Here is a 26186-nt window from a genome sequence, read left to right as displayed (position 1 = left end):
TCATTCACTTCTTTTACCTCTTTTACCCTTGCCCTTCTTTCCTTTCAAGGCTTTACTGATAATCTTGACATGCATAACACTGGTAGACTGGAAAGGCATCTTTGCAGTCTTGTTCCTCTTGCTCTTGGCATCATCTTTGCCAGGAGAGGTGGATATTTTGGATAGCTTCCTCTTCTTTGTCGCTTGTGGCTGTCTATCGGTACCCTCGGGGTCATCATCAGAGTCCTCATTTTGGCACAGTTTATCCTCAATCCCATCAACTCTCTCGTTGGTCGTTCCTGCATTTTCATCCATCATGCTTCCGCCATCTCTGCAGAGCCCATTACCATCCGTCCTTTCAGTCGTTCCCTGCTGAGGTTCTTCTTCTTCCCTTTGTGAGTCTTTGAGAACTGTTTCCTCAGAAGCACCTGCTTCGGTCTCCCTGGTCTCTGTAACTGCACTTGTAGTAGCTGACTCATCCTTTTTGCCCTGCTGTGTTTCCCTAACAGCTGCATCAATGACAGAGTTCCTCTGATAGCTGAAGACTCCCTTGGACAGTTCTGCAGCCAGTTCCTCCAGGGGTAAGTGCTTGAGGTCCATTCAAGGAACCTTGATTGCAGGACACTTCCCACTGACATGTGACACAATGCCTGCAAAGTCTTGGTTGGCTCCATTAGAAGGTTTCTGCATGAGACATGAAACACAATGTGCATTTAGAAGGCATTTTTGAGCGAGAGAATGTGCCATAAATTTGTTATAGAAGTAGTGATGTCATAAACGGTATGCCTATATATATATATATATATATACCAGTTTATAAACATATTAACATTTATGGATGTTATTTTCCTCAGGACCTAGTGACGAGTTATTCCATTAACCTTTTATTAATGAATGAACTACAATACTTGGAATCCAGAATCCACAATACTTTTTGCTATGTCAGGCAAGCCTTAGGGTCAACACTGATTGAAATATTTCTAACAAACTGGATGGTCCTCATGTTTGAGAATGGAGCAAAGGAGCAGTGCTAGCAGAAACACCCTCTTAAGGTGACCAGGGTCAGGGTCAGAGTCAGGAGGTGTGAGGTCATGAGGTCAAGCTTGTTGTAGATCGGTTTATCTTCTCTTCAAACATATGGCTAGGACAGTCTTTGTGTATGAGAAAGGAGCAAGGGATCATTACCACAGTAGGTATACCCATTAATGTGGGTCAGGAGGTGAAAGTTCATGAGGTCAAGCTCGTACATCCGTTTATCTTACCTTGAAACCTATTAGTTTCATTGAATAAGAACTTATACTTTCAAAATTATATCATTGGTTAAATATTTGATGTTGACGCTGCTCTCTCGCTTTTGCTATGCAGGCAGAACAAAAATTGATGTCAAGACAAAAGTTTTTGAAATTTAAAGGTGTTATTGGTATCAAATGAACCTTCTTTACCATATTTTTCACTTGATTAAAAAAAGAGAAGTTTTATAGGTAGTAAGGAAGTATTAGACGATGAAATCTTCCTTGTTGGGATGGGAATTTACCTCAAGGCCGATCTCCTCTGTTCTTCTTCCTTCCTCTCTGGGTTGCTCTCCATCTCTGCCTTTCGTTTCTTGGTCTGTTTTCGATTCTTGCATCTTCGTTTTCCAAGCAGGCATTGCAAAGGCTGAAATGTTCTGAAATAACAATCAAATTTCACTTTTTTCTTTAGCTGTATAAATTTACATTCTGAGGAATTTTCATCATATTTGGTCTAAAATGATATATATTTTTTTTACAAAGCCAATCTACAATTGAATTGCAATATTGAATTTTGATGGCAAAAAGAAAAGAAAATTTGAATGAAACTCGTTGGATACTTATTGTATATGTTCACACATGTTCCATCTGTTTGATTAAATGCATTCAATATTAGTTAACTACATTATGTCCATGAATAAAATAGAACTTTAGTGACGAAAAAAGTGAAAAAATCCTAATTATGGCCAACTCTGTCTACACCTAAGCTCACTACACAACCACTCCCCAGAGTTTTTTAAAAGCCCACTAAAAATGAAAAAAACTATCATAATATTCAATATATAATCAACATAATCATTATGCTTTATTAGTTGTGATCTGGTAGAGAATTTGGCAGACTGTGAACCAAAGGGTATGTTTGTACAGTTGTCACACTTGACCCAGATGAGGTAAATAGGTACCTGGCAGGAATTAATAACTTTAAAAGCTAGAGCGCCATAATGGCAGCCATGTTTAAGTTGTGGTAATATTTGTGGAGTGCCAGGACTGAAGTTTGACAGACATGTGCGCTATACAAGAAATTGTCATTTTCATTAATGATCTTGTAAGCTTTCCTGCATATAAGTGTATTTAAGACTTGCATACAGAGACCCAGACTGAGCAATGGACTGTGCCTCTGAGCAAAGAAAGAGAGATGTCAAGAGAGTTAGCAGATCAAAAGAGAAGATGCAAATATGCTCTCTTACCTCTGGATTTCAGATAAAATATCTGGAGTGACGCCACTTGGGAGCGGCGGCCTGCAGCAAATAAAATCAAGAAAGGATTTGTATGACAAAATCAATAACACAACACAGTAAATATTAGAACCAAAGCTTTGCCAGTCGAAACTGAGATGTCTGGCTCCACTGAATGCCTCACATTAAAGAATTCCCCGTACCAGCTGATTATTTTCATCCAAGTAAATATTATCAAAAAAACAACATCTATAAAAAATAATTTTCTTTTGCATTTATTTTGAAGATTCAAGATAAGGACATTGGTATTAAATTTATTCAGGGTCCATCCCAGGAAAGGAAAAAAACATGGATTACACACTAAGAAAAGGTCATAGAGAGCATGAAAGATAATAAAGGAGAAAAAGTAAAGTAGGAAGGAAAGTAAACAAAATACGGCTGCAAGAATTTCAACACGGAGCTCAATTTTGACGAAGAAATTCCGGATAAAAAAACCCTTAAACAAATCATACAAGATATAGTCAATCTGGTAAGTAGAACCGATGTATATTAGCCTAGGACTAATTAAAAAAAAAAAAGCATCGCCATCGGATTCGGATAAGAATCCGCTAAAAATTGAGTAATTTGGGCGAATAAGTTTTGTGGCCATAAATGGCCACAACGTTTACTCAGGAGGTCCTATGGTCGGCTTCTGTCTCTAAAGAGAGGAGCTGACCCTACCCAAATAAGAGGCTAATAAACGAAAGAGACTAATAAACGAAAGAGACAGACATTTTCGGTCTACTGGTAACTCAAAACCACTCCAGCAAAGCATAGAGAGTGAACGCTAATGCGTATTGACCTCTAGCAATGGTTCCATGACACATGCTCCGCCGACGATTGCTCCGCCGACATTTACTCCGCAAAACGCGACAATTGCTCCGCGACATTTGCTCCGCGACATTTGCTCCGACGTCAAATGCTCCGCCGACAGGTGCTCCGCCGACAGTTGCTCCGCCGACAGTTGCTCCGCCGACAATTGCTCCGCCGACAGATGCTCCGCCGACAATTGCTCCTCCGACAATTGCTCCGCCGACAATTGCTCCGCCGTCAATTGCTCCGCAAAACGCGACAATTGCTCCGCCGACATTTGCTCCGCCGACATTTGCTCCGCCTGAAGCGACACTTGCTCCGCCGACATTTGCTCCGCCGACATTTGCTCCGCCGTCAATTGCTCCGCCGACAATTGCTCCGCCTGAAGCGACAATTGCTCCGCCGACATTTGCTCCGCCGACATTTGCTCCGCCGACATTTGCTCCGCCGTCAATTGCTCCGACGACATTTGCTCCGCATGAAGCGACACTTGCTCCGGTGACATTTGCTCCGACGACATTTGCTCCGCCCAAAAAGTGTCCCATTAAATACAAATGCTACTAGTACTACGACTAATGCTTCGCCGACAATATTTTTTTTTCACGGGTTGTTTTTGTTTCTTTCTTTTTTTCTTCATTTTTTGAATGCATTTCATGACATTATGTAAATGAAATGAAATGAATGAATGTTGATAATGTGGGAGGAAAAAGCAGTTGCCTAAAAGTCATTTCGAATATACTGAAATAACTTTCCATCTATCACTGTACGTCCCACATAATGTACACTAAACACTCATTACATGTCATGGGAAGTTGTTTTTTTTTTAAAGTAGAGCAGCAAGCCACATTCCCCAATACGCGCATACCTCCTAATTAATTTCAAACAGCTCATCAATATGTAATACCTGAAATTACCTCAATGAAAGAAGACTAATAACATGAGAGGAAAGAAAAGAGCAAAAAAGACAACCGTTTTTTGCTATTCCCCATAATGTTTGATTTAAAAAAATAAAAAATAAAATTATAGCTCCTTACGCAAGTTCTCCGGCGAAAGATAATTACTCCGCTCAAAATCTGTTTCATGTATTACTCATTAGCTGATCCAAAGCTCAAGGCTATCTCTCTCTCTCTCTCTCTCTCTCTCTCTTTCTCTCTCTCCCATGCTCCTCCTTTTCCTGTTTACACCGTTTTCTTGTCTTCTTTGCTCTTTTCTTTCCTCTCATGCTATTAGTCTTCTTTCGTTTCCATCACTTCTTCTCTGCTCCCCCTCTCGAGTTCTATTTCTCTCGTGAAATTGAAACGTAAAGTAATACAATCATGTAGTACATTCTTGTTTAGAATAATATTTTCAATAATATCCAGTCCATTTTCTAAAGGTTTCTTTCCTTTAGTTAAGTGTATGTAGCTTTAATATATTAGTGTGCAAAACACTCCGTTTCATTCGAGTACTTTGTTTTCACTAAATAATTTAAGGGACTCACGAAGCCACCGGAAGAAGAGCAATTGGCTTATCATGAAGAACTAACATCAAACTGCAACAAAATGATTTGTATAAATGTGAATAAGCAGAAAGGCTGCCATCTCATTTTCCCGTCTGAATGGGTTCTCTTCCTTACGTATATAAGTGCCCTTATTTTCTAAACTTTTTTTTATATTTGTGTGTTTATTAAATTTTCAATCATATAAAAATTACATATTTACAAGTCATTGGTAATAATTAGACAAACAAAAAAAACCAATATGTATAAGAACAACTAACAATAATGAAAGGACAAGAAAGTTATAAAAAAAAAACATTATAGTAAAAAAAAAATACACTGTACACATATAAATCATAGTTTGAACTCCAGTGCATAAAGGGGAGTGAGGGGGCACAGGAATAAAAGTTAAATCAACATGAGTATCATAAGTCAAATCGCCATTTCTTAAAATGCGAAACAAGCTTGTTCCTTTTTTTCGCTGAGAAATATTCAATATCTTTTTGTTTCTTTATAAAACTCTTAAAAAGATCAACACTTGGTAAATCCCCCTTACTTATTTTCTAAACTTCCATGATGACCTATTACATTGTATAATGCTTTACCTAGTAAGACGCATTGATCGAGGTAATTTCAGGTATTACATATTGATGAGCTACTTGAAATTAACTAGGAGGTATGCGCGTATTGGGGAATGTGGCTTGCTGCTCTACTTTTTTTTTAAAACTTCCCACGACATGTATTTATATGGGACGTACAGTGATACACATGTACACGGAAAGTTATTTCAGTATATTCGAAATGACTTTTAGGTAACTCCTTTTTCCTCCCACTTCATCAACATTCATTCATTTCATTTCATCTACATTATTTCAAGAAATGCATTCAGAAAATGAAGAAGAAAAAAAGAAACGAAAAAAATAGGTGTAAAGAAAATATTGTCGGCGAAGCATTTGTCGTAGTACTAGTAGCATTTGTAGTTTATGGGACACTTTTTGGGCGGAGCAAATGTCGTCGGAGCAAATGTCGGCGGAGCAATTGTCGCTTCAGGCGGAGCAATTGTCGGCGGAGCAATTGTCGGCGGAGCAAATGTCGGTGGAGCAAATGTCGGCGGAGCAAGTGTCGCTTCAGGCGGAGCAAATGTCGGCGGAGCAATTGTCGCTTCAGGCGGAGCAATTGTCGGCGGAGCAAATGTCGGCGGAGCAAATGTCGGCGGAGCAAGTGTCGCTTCAGGCGGAGCAAATGTCGGCGGAGCAAATGTCGGCGGAGCAATTGTCGCGTTTTGCGGAGCAATTGACGGCGGAGCAATTGTCGGCGGAGCAATTGTCGCGTTTTGCGGAGCAATTGACGGCGGAGCAATTGTCGGCGGAGCAATTGTCGGCGGAGCAATTGTCGGCGGAGCATCTGTCGGCGGAGCAATTGTCGGCGGAGCAACTGTCGGCGGAGCAACTGTCGGCGGAGCAACTGTCGGCGGAGCATTTGACGTCGGAGCAAATGTCGCGGAGCAAATGTCGCGGAGCAATTGTCGCGTTTTGCGGAGTAAATGTCGGCGGAGCAATCGTCGGCGGAGCATGTGTCGGGTTACCCTAGCAATGCACTACATGAATAGGTCTAGTCAATGCACTCATAACACACAGATATGATGCACACTATCATGCCGATGCAGTTGATCGGCAAGTTTGACAGTGGACTCACAATTTTAATTTTAAAATTATTCTTTTTAACGTCGGTTAAGTTGAAAAAAAATTGTATTTTAGATCTAGACCTAGGTCTAGAGTCTACTGCTATTTTAGGTGTCATCAATCGTCACTAAAGTAGACCGATTTTGAGTGAAATCAGTTGAGTTTAGTACAATGGTGTTTGAAATATTGGAAATCAATAGCACAGCTTGTAATACACAGCCAGGATAGTGATGCACCTATGTGTGCTCAAAACGTGACGACACTGCATTGGGAAAATGATACATGATGGTAGGCCTACATGATGTAATAGTACAACGTAAATCACAGCGTATCGGACTACGTACTGAGTTTAAACTTACCATTATATATCTCTATGGTTCTCATTCACCGACGCCATTACCACCAGTCAGCTGTCAACAGAATTATTGCTAGTCGAAGCAAAAAGAAAGCATGCGGAAACTTCAGGTCAAATGAAAACGTGCAGTAGTCTGCAAATGCAGACTATATTTTGATTTTCATACACATTTTCATACACCATGACCGTGAGCCAATTAAGTCTAGATCTAATGTTTTTTAAATAATTTTCTCAGACATGCTATAAGCTCCACCCTAAAAATTGCTCCAGATCTCATTTCCCTGATGATATCATATATGTCAATCATGAGTGAGCTAACAAGACTCAAGAGACGGAATTTCCAAATGGACCAATAAAATTAATCTGAATCTGATCTGAATAGTATACCCCAGCTCAGCACATGCTGAACAAAAGAATTGCATGCTTTCCTTTCTTTTGGTGATGCTACAGCCCCGGGCTACAGCATGTCTGACATAGCAACTCCTATGTTGGTATTATATGGTTTGTGTACAGGTAGTCAGCTCTGGTAAATTACATACCGGTACCATATTGTCTTTTGATAGCTCACTGATTGAGAATGTGGAGCATTTTTCAGGGTGGAGCTTATATTAGCAGGTCTGAGAAAATCATTTTTAGAAATATTTAAAAATCTATGAAATTTATTTAGATGTTTGAATAATAAAATATGAGTTGTAGCCCTCGGCGGCGGAGCGTCATTCAAAGTGGGGGGGGGGGGGCATCAACAAAAAATTAAGGGGCAATTTCTGGGAAAAGGGGCACCTACAAAGGGAAACCTCAAACCAAAATATGCAATTTTTAGACATTGGTATATACCCCTACACTACATTGTGATTACATTATAAGAGATTATTTCAATTACATGGACTTTGCAGTTGGCCATGATGGTATGAATATTTATTTGCGAGAAAACAAAGCGAGCGAGCAACAATTTTGAGATGTGTGCCGGTCGCAGTGCAAAAAAATTACATCTTCTGAAGATGAAAAGGTTCTAATGGGGTTTTAAGCACAATCTAATCATGGCAGACTGAAAACATCTTTAATAAGAAACATTATTATATCAACTTTAAATGCGAGCGAGCGTAGCGAACAGTTGGGTGAAACTAAAGAGAAAGTTGCTCAGTAATTTATGGGGCAAGCCTAAAGCGGGCACATATCCAAAGGGGATATACATACAGCCTAATAGAAAAGAAAAAGAGCACTTTCAGATCGAGTAAAAAGGCGAATCAGCAGAGGTGAAAATGTGGCACTCCTCGCACTTAATGAGGGAACCAGAGATGAAAAATGGCACTTATGACAACGAAAAACGGACACTTCTTACAACGGGAAAACCTCTACAGGCAATAATCAGGATTTTTCGCACGGGGACGCTTGCAAGTGCTGACTACGGGGTATTTGGGGACTTTTAGATTTGCACGACGAAAACGGAAAAGAAAAAGGTCGAGTTTTGCTACATCTGCAACAATAAGTATAATCATAACAGGACAATGTAGAATAGCTAGAGAAAGACGAGGAGACCTTGGTTGAAGCACAGCTTGCTAAGTTAAGGCCCCCTCATATGATGTGACAAAGATAACTGATTCATGAATACAACAACAAATATGGAATATATAAAACTATTTTCAAAATACTCTCAGAGAACAAATACCAACGACGCATCGACCACAGCATGGGTGACTACAACAAGACAGTATACCGGAAGATGCGCACATCCCCATCACACCGGGTGAGCTAACAAACTCACCGTTTGTGTGAAAAAAATGTATCATATGAGCAAAAATCAACCCACCCATGGGAGGGCGATCTAATATGGACAAACCCAAGCTGACACCAAATCGAGACATTAATGAGTTATCGCTCTCTGAGTGCAGAGGTCAAGAACGACAAGTAGGAATATATGGTACATGTACAGATGAGAAAGAAGAAGAAAAAAGAAAAGGGATAAATTAGGGGATTATGTCAAAGTCAAGAAATAACAAAAAATAGATCGAGAGTGAGGTTAAATATGCTACAGTACACGAAAAATAAAGCTTGATAACATATTCATGTGTCATCGACATACTTGTGAAGTAAATATGACTTAAGTCTACGCTTAAAAGCTGACGGATACTTGAAGCATTTGTTATAGTAGGATACAGGGGCGGCGATTTCTTTTCATGACCGGGGGGGGGGGGGACGAAATGCGAGGAACGAGGGAGGAGTGACGTAATAAGCAAAAACTTTTTTTTGGGGGGGGGGGGGTAGAAAAAAAATCGGCATCATCACCGCGCTTACATGTTACATACAGGCCCCGCGGAACGTTTTTCAAAGTGGGAGTGGTGGGGGGCTAAAGTATTTGCGATCGGATAGAGCAAAGCAAGTTTTTAGGCTCAGCGGTTTTAGGCATTAAATTACGATCAGGTGAGCATCCAGGGGCCGCCTTAGGCCCTTGGTGTGATCTAGGGGCGGAGCCCCAGGAAGCTCAGGGTCTTAGGCTTTTGAATATGGTCAGATGAGCATCCAGTGGCCCGCTTAGGGCCCTGGTGTGGTCCAGGGGCGAAGCCCCAGAAGCTCAGGTGTTTTAGGCATTTATTTATGGTCAGCTGAGCAACCAGGGGCCCACCATAGGGCCCTTGGTGGGGTACAGGGGACAGAGCCCCCGGAAGTTCAGGGAATTACCATGCCATTTAAGCAACATTTGTAAATTAGTCACTGGTATCGAATTAGAAATAAACCACGTTCGAATTTTATCGGGATGGGGAGAGGGGACTGCCCCAAGCCCGAGTGAGTGAGCATAGTGAATGAGAGGGGTGAAGGGGACGAATGTGAGTACCCCCTCACAGGTTTTGAAGTTTTGTTGTATTACAAAATTATATTCCTTGGCAAAACTATAGTATGAAAACAAACAATGTAATTTTTTCACACTTCACTTTTCTACAATATTTACTTGTACATTTTGAAGGATGTTATGCGAGGGAGCATAGCTCCCGAGCCAGGAGATTTTTGCATTTTTATTTGTCTAAACGCTGCACTCTTGGGCCCTCCAAAGCCTAATAGTGTGTTGAAGTCTTTAGTCAGTATTTGTTGTACATTATTTTTTTGCACTTTTTCAAATTTTCCGGGGGAGACGATCCCCTCCTACAAAAATCGAGGGGGACGTGTCCCCCCCCCCGTCCCCCCCCCGGGATCGCCGCCCCTGGTAGGCTAGTATCAAGTGAATTCCAGAACCTGGGGCCAGTGGACATTAGAGTAGGCCTAATCAGAGTGAAGGTTGTCCTTGCATATGGTAAATGGAGAGCAGAAGCCTGTCTAGTATTATACCTGTGAATTTAGTTATTTCTTCTAAAGATTTGAGCAAGGGCAGGAGGGAGGTCCTCAGAGTGAATGCTAAACATTCAAAATTGCATTGAATCAGGGGCGTATATCTGGGGGGGGGGATGCATCCCCCCTCGCTTGAAGGAGGGGGATGGTCTGTACAAATATCCCCCCTGAGATTACAACAACAAAAACAGAAAAAAGGAAGAAGAAGAAGGAAAAAAATGTGATTGTTTCAATTTCAGCATAATGCATGAGAAATTAGTGGGGTTTTTTAATGTATGTATAACTGTATAGCCTACACGAATACAGTATGTCACGATCATTAAGAGTAGTTGCGCGACGTGCGCGAACAAGCACTTCATAAACTTCAGAATAATTTTTCGTTATTTTGCAAGGTATTATTATAGCCTAGACGTAAAGTGCGCCAGCGCGCTACCGCTTAAAAAGTGCAATCATGTACAGTAGATGCACGGCTCCCCCTCCACACTGCACTCAGTGTTATTTAGGGTACGCGTATGCTCGTTCACTCCCTTTGAAAGCACCCCTCCCCATCCCCCTCAGGACTGCCAACATTTCTGAATCCCCCTTTCGTCCGCTTTTCGCTGGCTTTTCCTGCCTTGGAGACCTCCCTCCCCTGAATCCGGAACACTGCTAAATGTACCACTCTCCCCCCCCCCCCCCCCCAATTTCAGGTGAGCTCTAGTCGATCGAGGGGGACTGGGAGCCAATGTTTTTGCTTTTCAAAATGAAATAATCCTGAATGAGCTTTCAAAGCTAGCAGGAATTTCAGGAATTTGTTCCCGGGAATTGATCAATTTTTCTATGATATTTAAGATATTATATAACCCCCTTTTTACATTTCTCAGGAGTCCAAAGAGAGAGAGAGAAAAAAACCCACCCCTTTTTAAAGAAATCTCCGGGTGAAAAGTCAAATACACCCCCTTTTTTTACAATAATTCTCGGGCCGGATTTTGTCGTGCGAAAAAGTACCCCTTTCCTGGAGATTTTAGGAACGCGCATGCGGTCCCTCCAACCCGGAGTGTGTGTGTGTGTGTGTGTGTGGGGGGGGGGGGGTATAGATGAAGACTGAAGTTCCAGACCTGGCGTTTTTAAGACGTACAGTGGCCGTTTGTCTCAGTTCAGTTATTTCAAGGTAAGCCTGTACACATTCTTATTATTTTTATATTTGAGAAAGGATTTGACTGAGATAATTAAAGAATTCATTAGATTTAATTAATAAACACAGTACATGTATCATTATATGAATTCCAGAAACATTTTTTAAGAGGTGTGAAAGCTGTGAACGCATCTGATTGAGAGTGATACATAATACAGTAACTGTTGAATTGCCTACTCGGTGGTTGTCATTTGTTCACACCTAAAACTTAAGGGACGAGGGGATGATATTTAAGGGCTGCAATGCATGTGATGCTTGTGTAGCTCTATGAATGAATTAATGTGTTGTTTATATTGAACGAATTGAATCGAATTCGGATAAATAGGGCTTAATAAGAAACTAAAACAGTGCAACGAATCGTCTTCTTTCTATAAAATCAAACGTCTAAACTTTTCGCGCTTCGCGCGGGAAGGGGGGAACTGAATTCAGACATAGATTAAGAGTCGAGAACAGTACACCCAATCGTAAGCTTTTTCTAATAATTTAAGGAAACGTCAAGGCTTCCGTGCTTCGCGCGAGAGGGGGAAACTGAATTCAGATAAATAGGGCTTATTAAGAGTCGAAAACGGTCCAACGAATCGTCTGCTTTCTCTAATAATTCAATGAAACGTCAAAACTTCCGCGCTTTGCGCGGGAGGGGTAAACCGAATTCAGACAAAGATTAAGAGTCGAGCACGGTTTAACAATTCGACTACTTTCTCTAATAATTTAATGAAATGTCAAAGCTTCCGCGCTTCGCGCGGGAGAGAGAGGGAGAAACTGAATTCAGACAAAGATTAAGAATCGAGCACGGTTTAACGATTCGTCTACTTTCTCTACTAATTTAATGAAACGCCAAAACTTACGCGCGGGAGGGGGGTGGGCGGGGGGAACTGAATTATTAACAGTCGAGAACGGTACAGCAAATGGTCTTCTTTTTATAACAATTTAATAAAACGCCAAAGCTTTCGCGCTTTGCGCAGGAGGGGGGGGGGAAATTCATTCAGGCAAGGGTTAGCAGTCGAGAACGGTACAATAAATCGTCTTCTTCTCCTAATAATTTAAGGAAACGTCTAAGCTAAGATTGGCAATGTGACACATTTAGTCTAGTGGTAGGCAATTGCCTGGTAACTGTAAGGTATCGGGTTCGACACCCAGCGAGTGCTTTTTTTTTAATCTTTGAAAAAGAAAAACGTATTTTGCTACATCTACATCAATAAGTATTAGAGCTTATCTGCCGTAGTTTACAGGAGGGATTAGAGCGCCCTGCAAGGTCACTGGACAGGTGGTTATCTCATCAACTCAGCTCTCAGTTAACATAAGAAAAAGAGGATCATGGGGGACCAATGGTCACCGATTAGGCACTGTTTGTTATATAGAGGGCGCAAGTAGCTACAAGTAGTGCAGTGGGCCTTTAATATGAACAAAAAATACATGGAGATTAGCAGTGTGACACATTTAGTCTAGTGGATAGGCAATTGCCTGGTAACTGGAAGGTATCGGGTTCGACACCCAGCTAGTGTTTTTTTTTTTAATCTTTAAAAAAGAAAAACGTCTTTTGCTACATCTACACGATAAGTATCAATATGAAAAAATACATAGAGATTGGCAGTGTGACACATTTAGTCTAGTGGATGAGCAATTGCCTGGTAACTGGAAGGTACCGGGTTCAACACAGCAAGTGCTTTTAAAAAAAAATCTTTGTAAGAGAAAAACTTATGTTAAACCCCTTTTTATCTCACTCAAAGTCCATATATGCTATAATTCTTTTAATTGATTGCTACAATTTTTAATTTTTTTTAATTATTATTATTATTTTTTTTGTTTTGTTGGGGGGGGGGTAGCTGGCGGTCGTCAGCTAGCTGGCGGTAGCCACAGAGTCATGTCCATTTTAAAAACTAGATTCAAGAGCCTCTTATTGCCAGGTTAACAACGTTTTTTTACATTTTCAATCACAATTTCCTCGTTTAAATCACTCTCTACTGTCCCATACTATCCTTTTCCAGCCTGTAAACAACTCATTTGCAGCATGCATGCAATGAACGGTGCTTTACTCCTCCTATAAATTTTATAAAAGCGCCCTAATCTTGCACGAGGTGAGACAAAGGGCCTTTTACATTTGAAAGCATTCACCCCACCTCGCCTGTATACCCGAGCAGAATTAAATGGTGCTCAACAATAAAAACCCACAGTCTTGGGTCAAGATCAAGGTCTATATTTTTTTGTTTATTTAGTTATTTGTTTTAATTGACAGTACTTTTACATATTAGGTATATTAGATACTCTGTTTTAATATAATCAATTAGACTGTCGAGCAATGAATTATCTTCTGCTTCTTGTCCTAAAAACATATCTAATTACTGGATTTTAAAACGGTATCATTTGAATTTTCATTTCCCAGCATTATTTTGAACTGTCCCGAAATTGTTTTCCTTTCTTGAAATCAGACTACAGCCCAGTCTATTCTTTTCTTATGCATGGGGATATTGAAAGGCCTTGTCCTCCCAGAAAGGGATAAAAAGCTTATTCAGTAGGCTACCTTTAGGGACAATACTTTAAAATAATGCTGTCATTGTTGCAATGTCAGGAATGCTATTATTACCTCTTTGGTAATCCACGTATTTGCCAAAAGTATTCGCTCAATGAAGGGAGGGTCGGATTTTTTTTCTTCAATTCATTAATTGATGCCATGTCTGAAAGAGCTGAGTAGTTTGTTACGTAACTATTCAAAAATTGCAGGTGCAAGCTATTGAAAAGCCAAGCTTCTTTTATTCCTTGGTGCCCTTTTATAGAATTCGTAGCGTATACTAAATTGAATAGACCCGTGTTCTATTTATTATGCTATGTCAGGGCAGTGACCTATTGTCATATCACTTTAAGTTAAAGTCAGTAGTTTGCAGAATAAATGAAAATAACATAAAACCTCCCTATATATATCAGTAATATCAGTAACTGAAAGAAAAAAAATAGGGGCAATCTTGACAACATCGGACTACAAAAATAATAATAAATATGCCTCCCGAAAGCGTGAAATCAGTAAATCGGCATATTTTGTAAAGTCATTATCATGCAGAAAGTGTTAACAACAACAAACGAACCAGAGAATAGCAATGAGGCAAAGTGGTCTTGTGGATAAGACTGATCGCTTCACAATGCAATGTATCCGGTTCGACTCCCAGCTTCTCCTTTTTTTTTTTTTTATTTTTTTTTTTCTTCACCCCATGATATTGACTTTCCATCTCTTTTTTTAAAGGGGACACCCCCCCCCCCCCCCTCCCCCCACCTCCTAAAAAAGGAGTAAATAACATGTGATACTCTTTCCTTTTTTTTTTAAGAGCGACTTTTTGAATTACTTAGTCGTTAGAATACATCTTTTGATACATCTACAACAATAAGTATCAATATGAAAAAATACATAGAGATTGGCAGTGTGACACATTTAGTCTAGTGGATAGGCAATTGCCTGGTAACTGGAAGGTACCGGGTTCGACACCCAGCTAGTGTTTTTTTTTTTTCAATCTTTAAAAAAGAAAAACGTCTTTTGCTACATCTACACGATAAGTATCAATATGAAAAAATACATAGAAATTGGCAGTGTGACACATTTAGTCTAGTGGATAGGCAATTGCCTGGTAACTGGAAGGTATCGGGTTCGACACCCAGCTAGTGTTTTTTTTTTAATCTTTAAAAAAGAAAAACGTCTTTTGCTACATCTAAGTATCAATATGAAAAAATACATAGAGATTGGCAGTGTGACACATTTAGTCTAGTGGATAAGCAATTGCCTGGTAACTGGAAGGTACCGGGTTCGAAACACAGCAAGTGCTTTTAAAAAAAAATCTTTGTAAGAGAAAAACTTATGTTAAACCCCTTTTTATCTCACTCAAAGTCCATATTTATTGCTATAATTCTTTTAATTGATTGCTACAATTTTTTTTATTTTTTGTATTATTATTATTTATTTATTTATTTATTTTTTTTTTTGGGGGGGGGGGGTAGCTGGCGGTCGTCAGCTAGCTGGCGGTCGGTAGCGGTAGCCACAGAGTCATGTCTATTTTAAAAACTAGATTCAAGAGCCTCTTATTGCCAGGTTAACAACGTTTTTTTACATTTTCAATCACAATTTCCTCGTTTAAATCACTCTCTACTGTCCCATACTATCCTTTTCCAGCCTGTAAACAACTCATTTGCAGCATGCATGCAATGAACGGTGCTTTACTCCTCCTATAAATTTTATAAAAGCGCCCTAATCTTGCACGAGGTGAGACAAAGGGCCTTTTACATTTGAAAGCATTCACCCCACCTCGCCTGTATACCCGAGCAGAATTAAATGGTGCTCAACAATAAAAACCCACAGTCTTGGGTCAAGATCGAGGTCTATATTTTTTGTTTATTTAGTTATTTGTTTTAATTGACAGTACTTTTACATATTAGGTATATTAGATACTCTGTTTTAAATACAATAAATTAGACTGTCGAGCAATGAATTATCTTCTGCTTCTTGTCCTAAAAACATATCTAATTACTTGATTTTAAAACGGTATCATTTGAATTTTCATTTCCCAGCATTATTTTGAACTGTCCCGAAATTGTTTCCCTTTCTTGAAATCAGACTACAGCCCCAGTCTATTCTTTTCTTATGCATGGGGATATTGAAAGGCCTTGTCCTCCCAGACAAGGATAAAAAGCTCATACAGTAGGCTACCTTTAGGGACAATACTTTAAAATAATGCTGTCATTGTTGCAATGTCAGGAATGCTATTATTACCTCTTTGGTAATCCACGTATTTGCCAAAAGTATTCGCTCAATGAAGGGAGGGTCGGATTTTTTTTCTTCAATTCATTAATTGATGCCATGTCTGAAAGAGCTGAGTAGTTTGTTACGTAACTATTCAAAAATTGCAGGTGCAAGCTATTGAAAAGCCAAGCTTCTTTTATTCCTTGGTGCCCTTTTATAGAATTCGTAGCGTATACTAAATTGAATAGACCCGTGTTCTATTTATTATGCTATGTCAGGGCAGTGACCTATTGTCATATCACTTTAAGTTAAAGTCAGTAGTTTGCAGAATAAATGAAAATAACATAAAACCTCCCTATATATATCAGTAATATCAGTAACTGAAAGAAAAAAATAGGGGCAATCTTGACAACATCGGACTACAAAAATAATAATAAATATGCCTCCCGAAAGCGTGAAATCAGTAAATCGGCATATTTTGTAAAGTCATTATCATGCAGAAAGTGTTAACAACAACAAACGAACCAGAGAATAGCAATGAGGCAAAGGGGTCTTGTGGATAAGACTGATCGCTTCACAATGCAATGTATCCGGTTCGACTCCCAGCTTCTCCTTTTTTTTATTATTATTATTATTTTTCTTCACCCCATGATATTGACTTTCCATCTCTTTTTTTAAAGGGGACACCCCCCCCCCTCCCCCACCTCCTAAAAAAGGAGTAAATAACATGTGATACTCTTTCGTTTTTTTTTAAGAGCGACTTTTTGAATTACTTAGTCGTTAGAATACATCTTTTGATACATCTACAACAATAAGTATCAATATGAAAAAATACATAGATATTGGCAGTGTGACACATTTAGTCTAGTGGATAGGCAATTGCCTGGTAACTGGAAGGAACCGGTTCGACACCCAGCTAGTATTTTTTTTTTTTAATCTTTAAAAACGAAAAACGTCTTTTGCTACATCTACACGATAAGTATCAATATGAAAAAATACATAGAAATTGGCAGTGTGACACATTTAGTCTAGTGGATAGGCAATTGCCTGGTAACTGGAAGGTATCGGGTTCGACACCCAGCTAGTGTTTTTTTTTTTAAATCTTTAAAAAAGAAAAACGTCTTTTGCTACATCTACACGATAAGTATCAATATGAAAAAATACATGGAGATTGGCAGTGTGACACATTTGGTCTAGTGGATAAGCAATTGCCTGGTAACTGTAAGGTACCGGGTTCGAAACACAGCAAGTGCTTTTAAAAAAAATCTTTGTAAGAGAAAAACTTATGTTAAACCCCTTTTTATCTCACTCAAAGTCCATATTTATTGCTATAATTCTTTTAATTGATTGCTACAATTTTTTTATTTTTTTGTATTATTATTATTTATTTATTTTTTATTTTTTTTTTTTTGGGGGGGGGGGGGGGGTAGCTGGCGGTCGTCAGCTAGCTGGCGGTCGGTAGCGGTAGCCACAGAGTCATGTCTATTTTAAAAACTAGATTCAAGAGCCTCTTATTGCCAGGTTAACAACGTTTTTTTACATTTTCAATCACAATTTCCTCGTTTAAATCACTCTCTACTGTCCCATACTATCCTTTTCCAGCCTGTAAACAACTCATTTGCAGCATGCATGCAATGAACGGTGCTTTACTCCTATAAATTTTATAAAAGCGCCCTAATCTTGCACGAGGTGAGACAAAGGGCCTTTTACATTTGAAAGCATTCACCCCACCTCGCCTGTATACCCGAGCAGAATTAAATGGTGCTCAACAATAAAAACCCACAGTCTTGGGTCAAGATCGAGGTCTATATTTTTTGTTTATTTAGTTATTTGTTTTAATTGACAGTACTTTTACATATTAGGTATATTAGATACTCTGTTTTAAATACAATAAATTAGACTGTCGAGCAATGAATTATCTTCTGCTTCTTGTCCTAAAAACATATCTAATTACTGGATTTTAAAACGGTATCATTTGAATTTTCATTTCCCAGCATTATTTTGAACTGTCCCGAAATTGTTTCCCTTTCTTGAAATCAGACTACAGCCCCAGTCCCAGAGAAGGATACATGCATAATAGACTTTGTTCGTACGCCATTTCTTTTGAATATTCATTCACTGTATTTCGATAGCATTACGTTATCATTCATACGCCTGTCCGGCATGCATTGCGAGCAACTTGTACTTTTCTATCGGTAGCGTATGAACATGAATAAACATGATTATATGACGTCATGATACGTCATCTGCATTGCTCAACTTGCGCTGTGCAATAATTGTATGTACTGCACTGCGTTTCAGTAGCTTTGTAGCAGTCCTATGTATTTACTGAAATATGTTTCCTTGTCTAGAAGTTTAGTCATTGTTCTTGATCCAGCATTGCACAAGCCCATATATCCAAAAAATAATATGGAACTGTCAATGACTTCATAATACGAATTGATAGAATTAATGATAGATATGATTCTATTGATATATTATAGAGGTAGAACATCTAATGACAACCTTGCTCTAAATAATAAACTAGATGATGTTTCTATAGAGAGACTCCTTGGTGTCTCTATCAATGAAAAACTTGACTGGAGCGACCCCCCGGCAGGCACGTAGCCACTTGGGGGGGGGGGGAGGCACGTGCTCCCCCCCCCAAAAAAAAGGACGTCGATCGATTACATGTATGTGCCCCCCCCCCCCCCGAACATCAAACAATGTAAAATGTAAAAATGTATTTCAAAAGAGAAGCAATAACATCAACCTGTAGGCCGACAATATCAAACCGGTTTGATGCACAGCCATCAGAACTCCTTTTTTTGAAGAAAAATAAAGAAATAAGTTTCAATTTTGATCCATTTCATATACATGGTACAGTAATGTTTAGAAAAAAGTACACAATGTACAATGGACAATTACTATTTTACTATGCAAAACAAAATATAGGGCCTAAGGGACCAGTGGGGATGTTTCATAAAGAGTCTCTCTTAAAAGTCTCTCTTAGTGTAAATCATGGAAAGTCTCTCTTAAGCTACCAGAGACTCCCGTGAAAATTTATTTTTCGTTTCATCAAGATCTTCGAAGACTCTCCTAGCTTATGAGTGACTTCATGTAAATAAAAATTTGCATATCGTTTGCATACGTCAACAGCGAATAAAACTTCACTTTACCGCCGCTGCAAGACAGTGCAATCTTTGGTAAGTGGACTTTAAAATGTTATATAATTTCGTCTGTATTTCTGTGTAAAGTGTAGATAACCAGTATTCGAGTCCCTTTTATACTAGTAATGATTTATCATGTACATTTTTTAGAGAATTATAGCAAACTGTATCATTAAATCATGTTTTAACCTCGTTATTTTTGCCGGCCGATATCGTCGGCAAAATTTGCTCGGTCCCATGTGTGTCTTTTGGTGTGTGGCCTAAGGCTAAAAAGTCGGCACTACAGTCACTTAATTCACCCTCGACTTTGTACCGTCTAAATACAGAATCATTATCTTAATCCTAGGCACATAAATATGCCGGCCTTGACAGTATAGGAACAACAATTTTGCATCTTGTTCCTGTACGTGTTTTTGTTATTACTGTGAGATTTAGTGCCGGTCATTATAGCATGACCTACAAAAGGATGGATGCAGTTCCTGACACTTTTAGGGCAGAAGTGCTAGATTCCCGCTCACACCCAAGCTAACGTGTAGTTGCTTGCTACGAATCTTTCAGATATCGATCTGCATAAATGATTTGTTTTACATACCCAGTTTACACATATTTTTACATAGTTGATTTTATCTCGACAAAGTTTGTTAGATGATAACTCTTTTTTTTTTAAATCTCTTTTAATTTAAAGGACATTGAGGAGGATAATGCTGCTACCAGCATGCTTGAGGACGTCATTGGAGGTGTAGAGGAAGAGGAAGGGGCCGTAGATGAAGAAGAGGCAGTATAGAATCTAGAAGAGAAAGAGGAGAGGGGGGGGGGGGAGATGCTGCACAAGTTGTGAAGGGTATTTGTACAGTCGATGACTTGTTGAAGTGGGGGAAGAGCGGAATTGGAGCTTGCAGGATATCCTGCATGTGCTCCGGGAGCATTTGTATTTTTAAATTGTTTTTCATTGTTCTTATTATTTGTAAAGGATTTTGAAAACAAATGTTTTCTATGACGCAAGATCAGATTTCGCTCTTCCTTCACTTCGACAAGCCTCCTGTTTTACCAATACAAAAATTGATGTTGAGTAGATGTTGAGTAGCCTACATTAAAAAAATGTTTTTGATTACTTTGGCAATATTCGTCTTCATACACAATCGTTTCAAAATACTTTTGCAGTAATGAGTTTTAATGACATTCTCTTTAACCTCAGTATACATTTAGAGTGCAATGCCTTTCCAATTTTGAGAAAAATTCCCTTGATGGAAGTTCTTTGCCATGAGTGTAAACTTGATGAAATTTTGATGAAACTTGATGAGCCAAAGATAAGTAGATTGTAAATGAGAAGCGAGGAGATTTCTTTTATTTGTGTTCAGCACAATTTGTTATTTCAAAAAAACAAAAATAAATCTATTCACTTATGATTTCTAAACAACTGGTCAGTTTGCTCTTAATATTTGAACAGGGTTTTTCTGATGCCAAAGAGGTAACGTTGGAATATCATCTAATTGGGGGAAAGAGTGTTTAAATGAGAACCATTACTTGTAATGGTAGTGTTTCCCTTTTGCAGGCAAAAACAAATTCTATAGATCATGATTTACACCACTGGCGTATTGGTGGGGGGGGGGGGCGCCAGCCCCCCCCCCCCCCAAATAAAATTGAACCATGACTTATTTTCAATTCCATATACAAGTGACGTATAAATGTTCGTGATATCACATGATTTTCAACAAAATGCGCGTTTCTCCATTTCTGTTGCAAACTGACACATTCCCAAATGGCCAGGAAGAGCATATGTTTTTTTATAGTCACTAAGGGGACGTGGCCACTAACAGTAACACTAGTAAAAAAAATCTTTCCAGAAGCAACTGTGACAAGCACTGCCGGGCGTTCCATACTTAAGGGGCACAGAGGGGAAATTGAATTCAGACAAGATTAAGAGTAGTGAACGGTACAACGAATCGTCTTCTTTCTCTAATAATTTAATAAAACGTGAAAGCTTCCGCGCTTCGCGCGGGATGGGCGAAAATATATTCAGGCAAGGATTAAGAGTAATAGTTTAATGAAACGTCAGAGTTTCCGCACTTCACACGAGATGGGCGGAAATGAATTCAGATAGGATTAAGAGTCGGAACCGGTACAATGAATCGTCTTCTTTCTCTTATAATTTAATGAAGTGTCAAAGCTTCGGCGCTTCGCTCGTGAATGGGGGCGGGGGGAACTGAATTCAGACAAGAACACGATACAACAAATCGTCTTCTTTCTCTAATAATTTGATGAAACGTCAGAGTTTCCGCACTTCACGCGAGATGGGCGAAAATGAATTCAGACAAGGATTAAGAGTCGGAACCGGTACAATGAATCGTCTTCTTTCTCTAATAATTTAATGAAGTGTCAAAGCTTCCGCGCTTCGCGCGGGAGGGGGGGGGGGGGGACTGAGTTCAGACAAGAACACGATACAACGAATCGTCTTCTTTCTCTAATAATTTAATGAAACGTGAAAGCTTCCGCGCTTCGCGCTTATGGGCGAAAAGGATATTAGACAAGGATTAAGAGTAATAATTTATTAAAACGTAAAAACTGCCGCGCTTCGCGCGAGGGGGGGGGGGGGGGAACTGGATCCAAACAAGAATTAAGAGTCGAGAACGGTACAACGGATCATCTTCTTTCTCTAATAATTTAATGAAGTGTCAAAGATTGCGCGCTTTGCGCGGGAGGGGGGAGACTGAAAAATAACTCAGTTCCTGACCCGGGTTTATAGGGTTCAATTTGTAGACATTTGGACATTGGCATTAATATATTTGTCGGTAATTGGTTGCTCGTTTTGTCGGTAATCGGTGGCCTCTACTCCCTCCCCACTCCCCACTGACAAAGATCTAGCGACGCCCCTGATAACGACACAGTTTATACACTCGAGAACATTTCTGGAAGTACTACTGATGAAGTACCGGACCACCGTCTTTGTGCATTGTGCGGCATCAAAGCATAATTATACAACGTCTCAAGACGTGACAGATCACTTTTCTCTAACTTCTAACCAATCAGAAGGCTCGTTCCAGGAAGTGCCGGTGGACATTAATGCGCCAAATGTGGTTCTCAAATTGCAAAAGTCAAAGATCCCTACTCTTGGAAGTGGTAGGAGAAAGTAATTTTACGTCATATTACTCCAGGAAGTGCCTGAAAATGCGTCTAATTTGGTTCTAAAATTGCAAATGCTTCTTACCCACCCCCGCTTAGTCGCTCCGCTCCCTCGCCGCTAAATTAAGCCTCGTTCTGTCGCTTCATCGTTTTACATATATTTAACCCCATGCCAGATTGTTCCCCTCCCCCCCCCCCCCCCCCCCCCGGTAAGAAATTCCTGGATCCGCCACTGATGCCCATACCCCTTGACCCCCGCCGGGGCTTTGCCCCTAGACCCCACTTTGCGAAACGTTCAGCGGGGCCTGCAATGTTAGAGTGGGGTGCTGCGGATTTTTTTTTTTGTCAGCCCCCCCCCCCCCAAACGTTTTTGCTCATTACGCCACTGATTTACACCACTTTGTATTTTCTGTCTGCTAAAGAGACACAGCACCTTTAAAGTTGGTAGCCCTCATTTGCACACCCTCCCCAAAATATTAAATTGCATGGGTAAAGCTCTTTGGCAGGAGAATACACTATATACACTTCATGGAATTTGATGAAAGGAGTGCAAATGAGAGCTGCTGCCTTGAAGAGGAGTTATTAGTTGGTAGCCATTATACACGACATTTCGTACCTGAAATAAAGCTGACTAACTGGGGGAATACGTCGTGAAAACTTTTTAACTCTGGTTGAATTTGGGGTCACCTTTGGCTGAATGTCAGGATCCCCATATCCTGTTGCTAGGGAAGAGCCATTAAAAAAGTACACTATATTTCTACTTAAAATTCAAGGGCATGAAAACACGATAAAGTCGAGCATCGCAAGATTTTATGGCCTGTGCGACCCTGAAGATTGCTGCTGCGAGAGAATTCCTAAGACGGGGTGGTTCACACAAGTCAAGAAGTCGCACACCATTTGTTCTTGTAGCAGACGGATCATATTCACAGGGAGGTGTATTGCAATATAGTGATCTTATACTTTTCATGTGTGGATTCTACCTATTTTAATTTTAAAGAAGCTTTAAAAAAATAGTAGAATAATGAATACTGTAGGCCTTACGTCTTTTCTTTTAGGGGGACTCTGTAAAGTTGTTCAGTTGTGAGAAAAACGCTCCTAAAGTATTGAATTTTTTCCAACTGTATAAAGCTCGATGTACAATGTTACGGTATAATCTGAACTCAGAAGTACTGAAATAAAGATAACAAGAAAGCATGACTGAATGAAATTAGAGGACCGTTTAGAAACGAAACGTACACTCAAAATGTTGATGAAAGAATTTATAATTTGAGTTTTGTGCATATAATTATATGCAGCAGAAAAACTCTTATTCTGTTATACAAATATTTTTCTTTAAACACATTTATTTAAAAATCCTTGTAGATTTGAGCGTTAAGAGTCACCCTCTTATCTGCTCTTCTACGTCATTGTTCTGCAATTTATGGAATATTGCCATTAAACTGTTTGTTCCCAACACTAACACTAACAGCCTCTCTAAAGTGTATGGTGCCCAAATATATGATGGAAACATTTTACTTTGATTGTATAATGAAATGAAACAGGCTGTCATTTTATTTAATGTGTTTGAAGACGAATATTGGTGAAAGAATACTAATTTTTTGTTTTCTGCGTGAAAAAAGAAGCCGAAATGTTGTATTCTTTCATCAATATCCGGCGTCAAAGACATTTGTCGTGATAATGATTGCAGAAGTGTGGGATAATTCTCATTTCTTTTACATCATTATAAACATTTAAGTGAAATTTTGCTATTTTTGTTGTTGTTGCGAATTTGGGGTTCCCAACACAAGAGGCGCTTTAAATTAAAGCTCCTCTATAGTTTTGAGAATCCCCAAAACTTGGAAGGCAGAATTTCACTTATTATTGCGTCATTACGTGAACTCTTTTCAAAACAAACGTGTTCAAAATAAAAATTGAAGAACGAACATAAACTTTCACTTTTCTATGTACATCAACAACATTATTAAATTATTCTAAATGAAGTGGAAAAAAGTATTGCACTTATATTTAGGTTAAGAATAACCACGTGTTCGCAAGGTTGCACATCAGAGCGGAATCGTGAAAAAGGAAAATAAAAAGGAAAAACAACTTACTTGTGTGCTACACGTGGACGCCTTTAACAGATGATGGATCAAGCATGGCATGAAAGCAGAGTGATGTCATACAAAATATAACAAAACCAAATATTGGACTAAGTTTGGACGCATCACACACCCGCGAATATATTTCCTCATTGAAATCCTCATGTTCATCTTGTCGAACAAACTCAAGGAACACGTCAATGCATACTTGTATACACCATCGATCTTGGGTTCAGAGAACGATTTGTTATTAGGCATAAACGTGTGATGAGCACAATAAAACACATAGCGAAGTCACGCTACGTACTATTTCCGATTATCCAGCAGTTCTTGTCAAAACCAGCATCATCCATTAAAATCGTGTGAGAGGTACCCGCGCAAAGGCAAACTGTTATGATACATCTTGGTTTCCCGCGCGCGCCATACGCTGATGTATTGAGAAATTGGGTGTCACATCCTTTTCCGGAACTCGTAAATTATTAGTCGCTTCAGAGGGTGGCCGTTTTCTTCAGCCATGCCACCTCATTATGCATTGCAAGTCCAAGAAGTAACTTCTTGGCAAGCCCAAGTCTGTCTGCGAACCTGTACATACTAATCCATTGCGTAATAGCCCTCATTTGTACACCCTCCCGAATTTCGATGAAATTTCATTGGCAGAAGAAATATAATTTGGTGTGGACGTGCAAATGAGGGCTACTACCCGTACAGATATTAGCCCTCATTTGCAAAACCTCCCCAATTTTGATTAAGTTATATGGGTAGAAGCTCTCATAGTCTTAGACCAGATAATAAACCTCTTGTGCTCATCACACGTTTATCCCTGCTAACAAATCTCAGAAATGGCTAACTTATACCAGCCGTTTTAAAATGAACTCTTCATTACACTACACAAATGGTTATACAATTGGTCACAGTCAATTTAAGTATTGCATGTTTTCTGATGTCAAGGCTAATTTTACAGAAAATCCCTACCCAAACTAACAAACGTAAAACTCCTTTGATTTTACTAGTTATGTAGCAATGGAGGAATGGTTTGTTTTGGCTAAAGTTGTCTGGAAAAAGGTTATTATGTTTTATTCTGAAATAGGGGTGACATTTTATCTACCTGGCAATGTTTGTTTGGGCATATGTTTGGGCTTCATGACCCGCCCCCCCCCTAAACAACCCAATATATATATATATCGTTTGTATCATGACAAAGCACCCTTTTTTATGACATGCCGTACGTGTTCAATAAAATAAGTTATACAAGCGGATTATTAAACATGACTGTTATCACTGATAGACAAGCCCTGTTCAAAATCCATCGTTCAGGCTAAAATATAAAATTTGTCCAGGTTGGGGCGGAAAGTTGAGTTAGGTTTTGAAAGCGGACACTTTTTTTTGGTTTTTTGGGAGGTCAAAAAAAAATCGCAACGACTCAGCCAGCCGAAAAGTCGCTCAGTGGGGGGGGGGGGGGGGGGGGGGGATGGGGGGGGGGGGGGGGTAAGCGGACACATTTTTTTTTTTTTTTTTTGGTCTCGAAATTTCATAATTTGACATTTTTTGTCGTTGGGGGGGGGGGTAAGGTCACCTTATTTAGGTTAGCCGTGGGTATAATTTTTTTTTTTTTTTTTAATATAATAACAAAAACAAAAAAAAAAAAAAAAAACAAAAACAAAGGGGGGGGTTTAGGTTTTTTTTAGGGGGGTTTACATACATAAAAATACCAAAGGGGGGGTTTGAACCCCCCAAACCCCCCCCCCCCCCTGCGTACGCCCCTGATGTGATGACTAACAAAGTCATTGGATTGTTTTACCTTTTCCGAACACTTTTATCAAA

At 39.4% G+C, this 26186-nt stretch overlaps 1 protein-coding gene across 1 annotated transcript; it reads right to left on the bottom strand.

Annotated features, from left to right (window-relative positions):
• LOC754147 lies at nucleotides 1-24883 on the bottom strand. The gene is made up of 5 exons (XM_030981485.1): nucleotides 24378-24883; nucleotides 6814-6882; nucleotides 2456-2506; nucleotides 1514-1645; nucleotides 1-663 (listed from the first exon to the last, which is right to left on the bottom strand). The coding sequence occupies exon 5, from the start codon at nucleotides 577-579 to the stop codon at nucleotides 1-3; it is 579 nt and encodes a 192-aa protein (XP_030837345.1). The 5' UTR covers nucleotides 580-663; nucleotides 1514-1645; nucleotides 2456-2506; nucleotides 6814-6882; nucleotides 24378-24883.
• Between the last annotated feature and the right edge of the window lie 1303 nt (nucleotides 24884-26186).

This window comes from Strongylocentrotus purpuratus, unplaced genomic scaffold (assembly GCF_000002235.5).
Source record: "Strongylocentrotus purpuratus isolate Spur 01 unplaced genomic scaffold, Spur_5.0 spur5_scaffold_12, whole genome shotgun sequence".
Classification (NCBI taxonomy): domain Eukaryota; kingdom Metazoa; phylum Echinodermata; class Echinoidea; order Camarodonta; family Strongylocentrotidae; genus Strongylocentrotus; species Strongylocentrotus purpuratus.
Note: the sequence above shows the minus strand (reverse complement) of the source record. Positions and strands in the feature narration are given on the sequence as shown.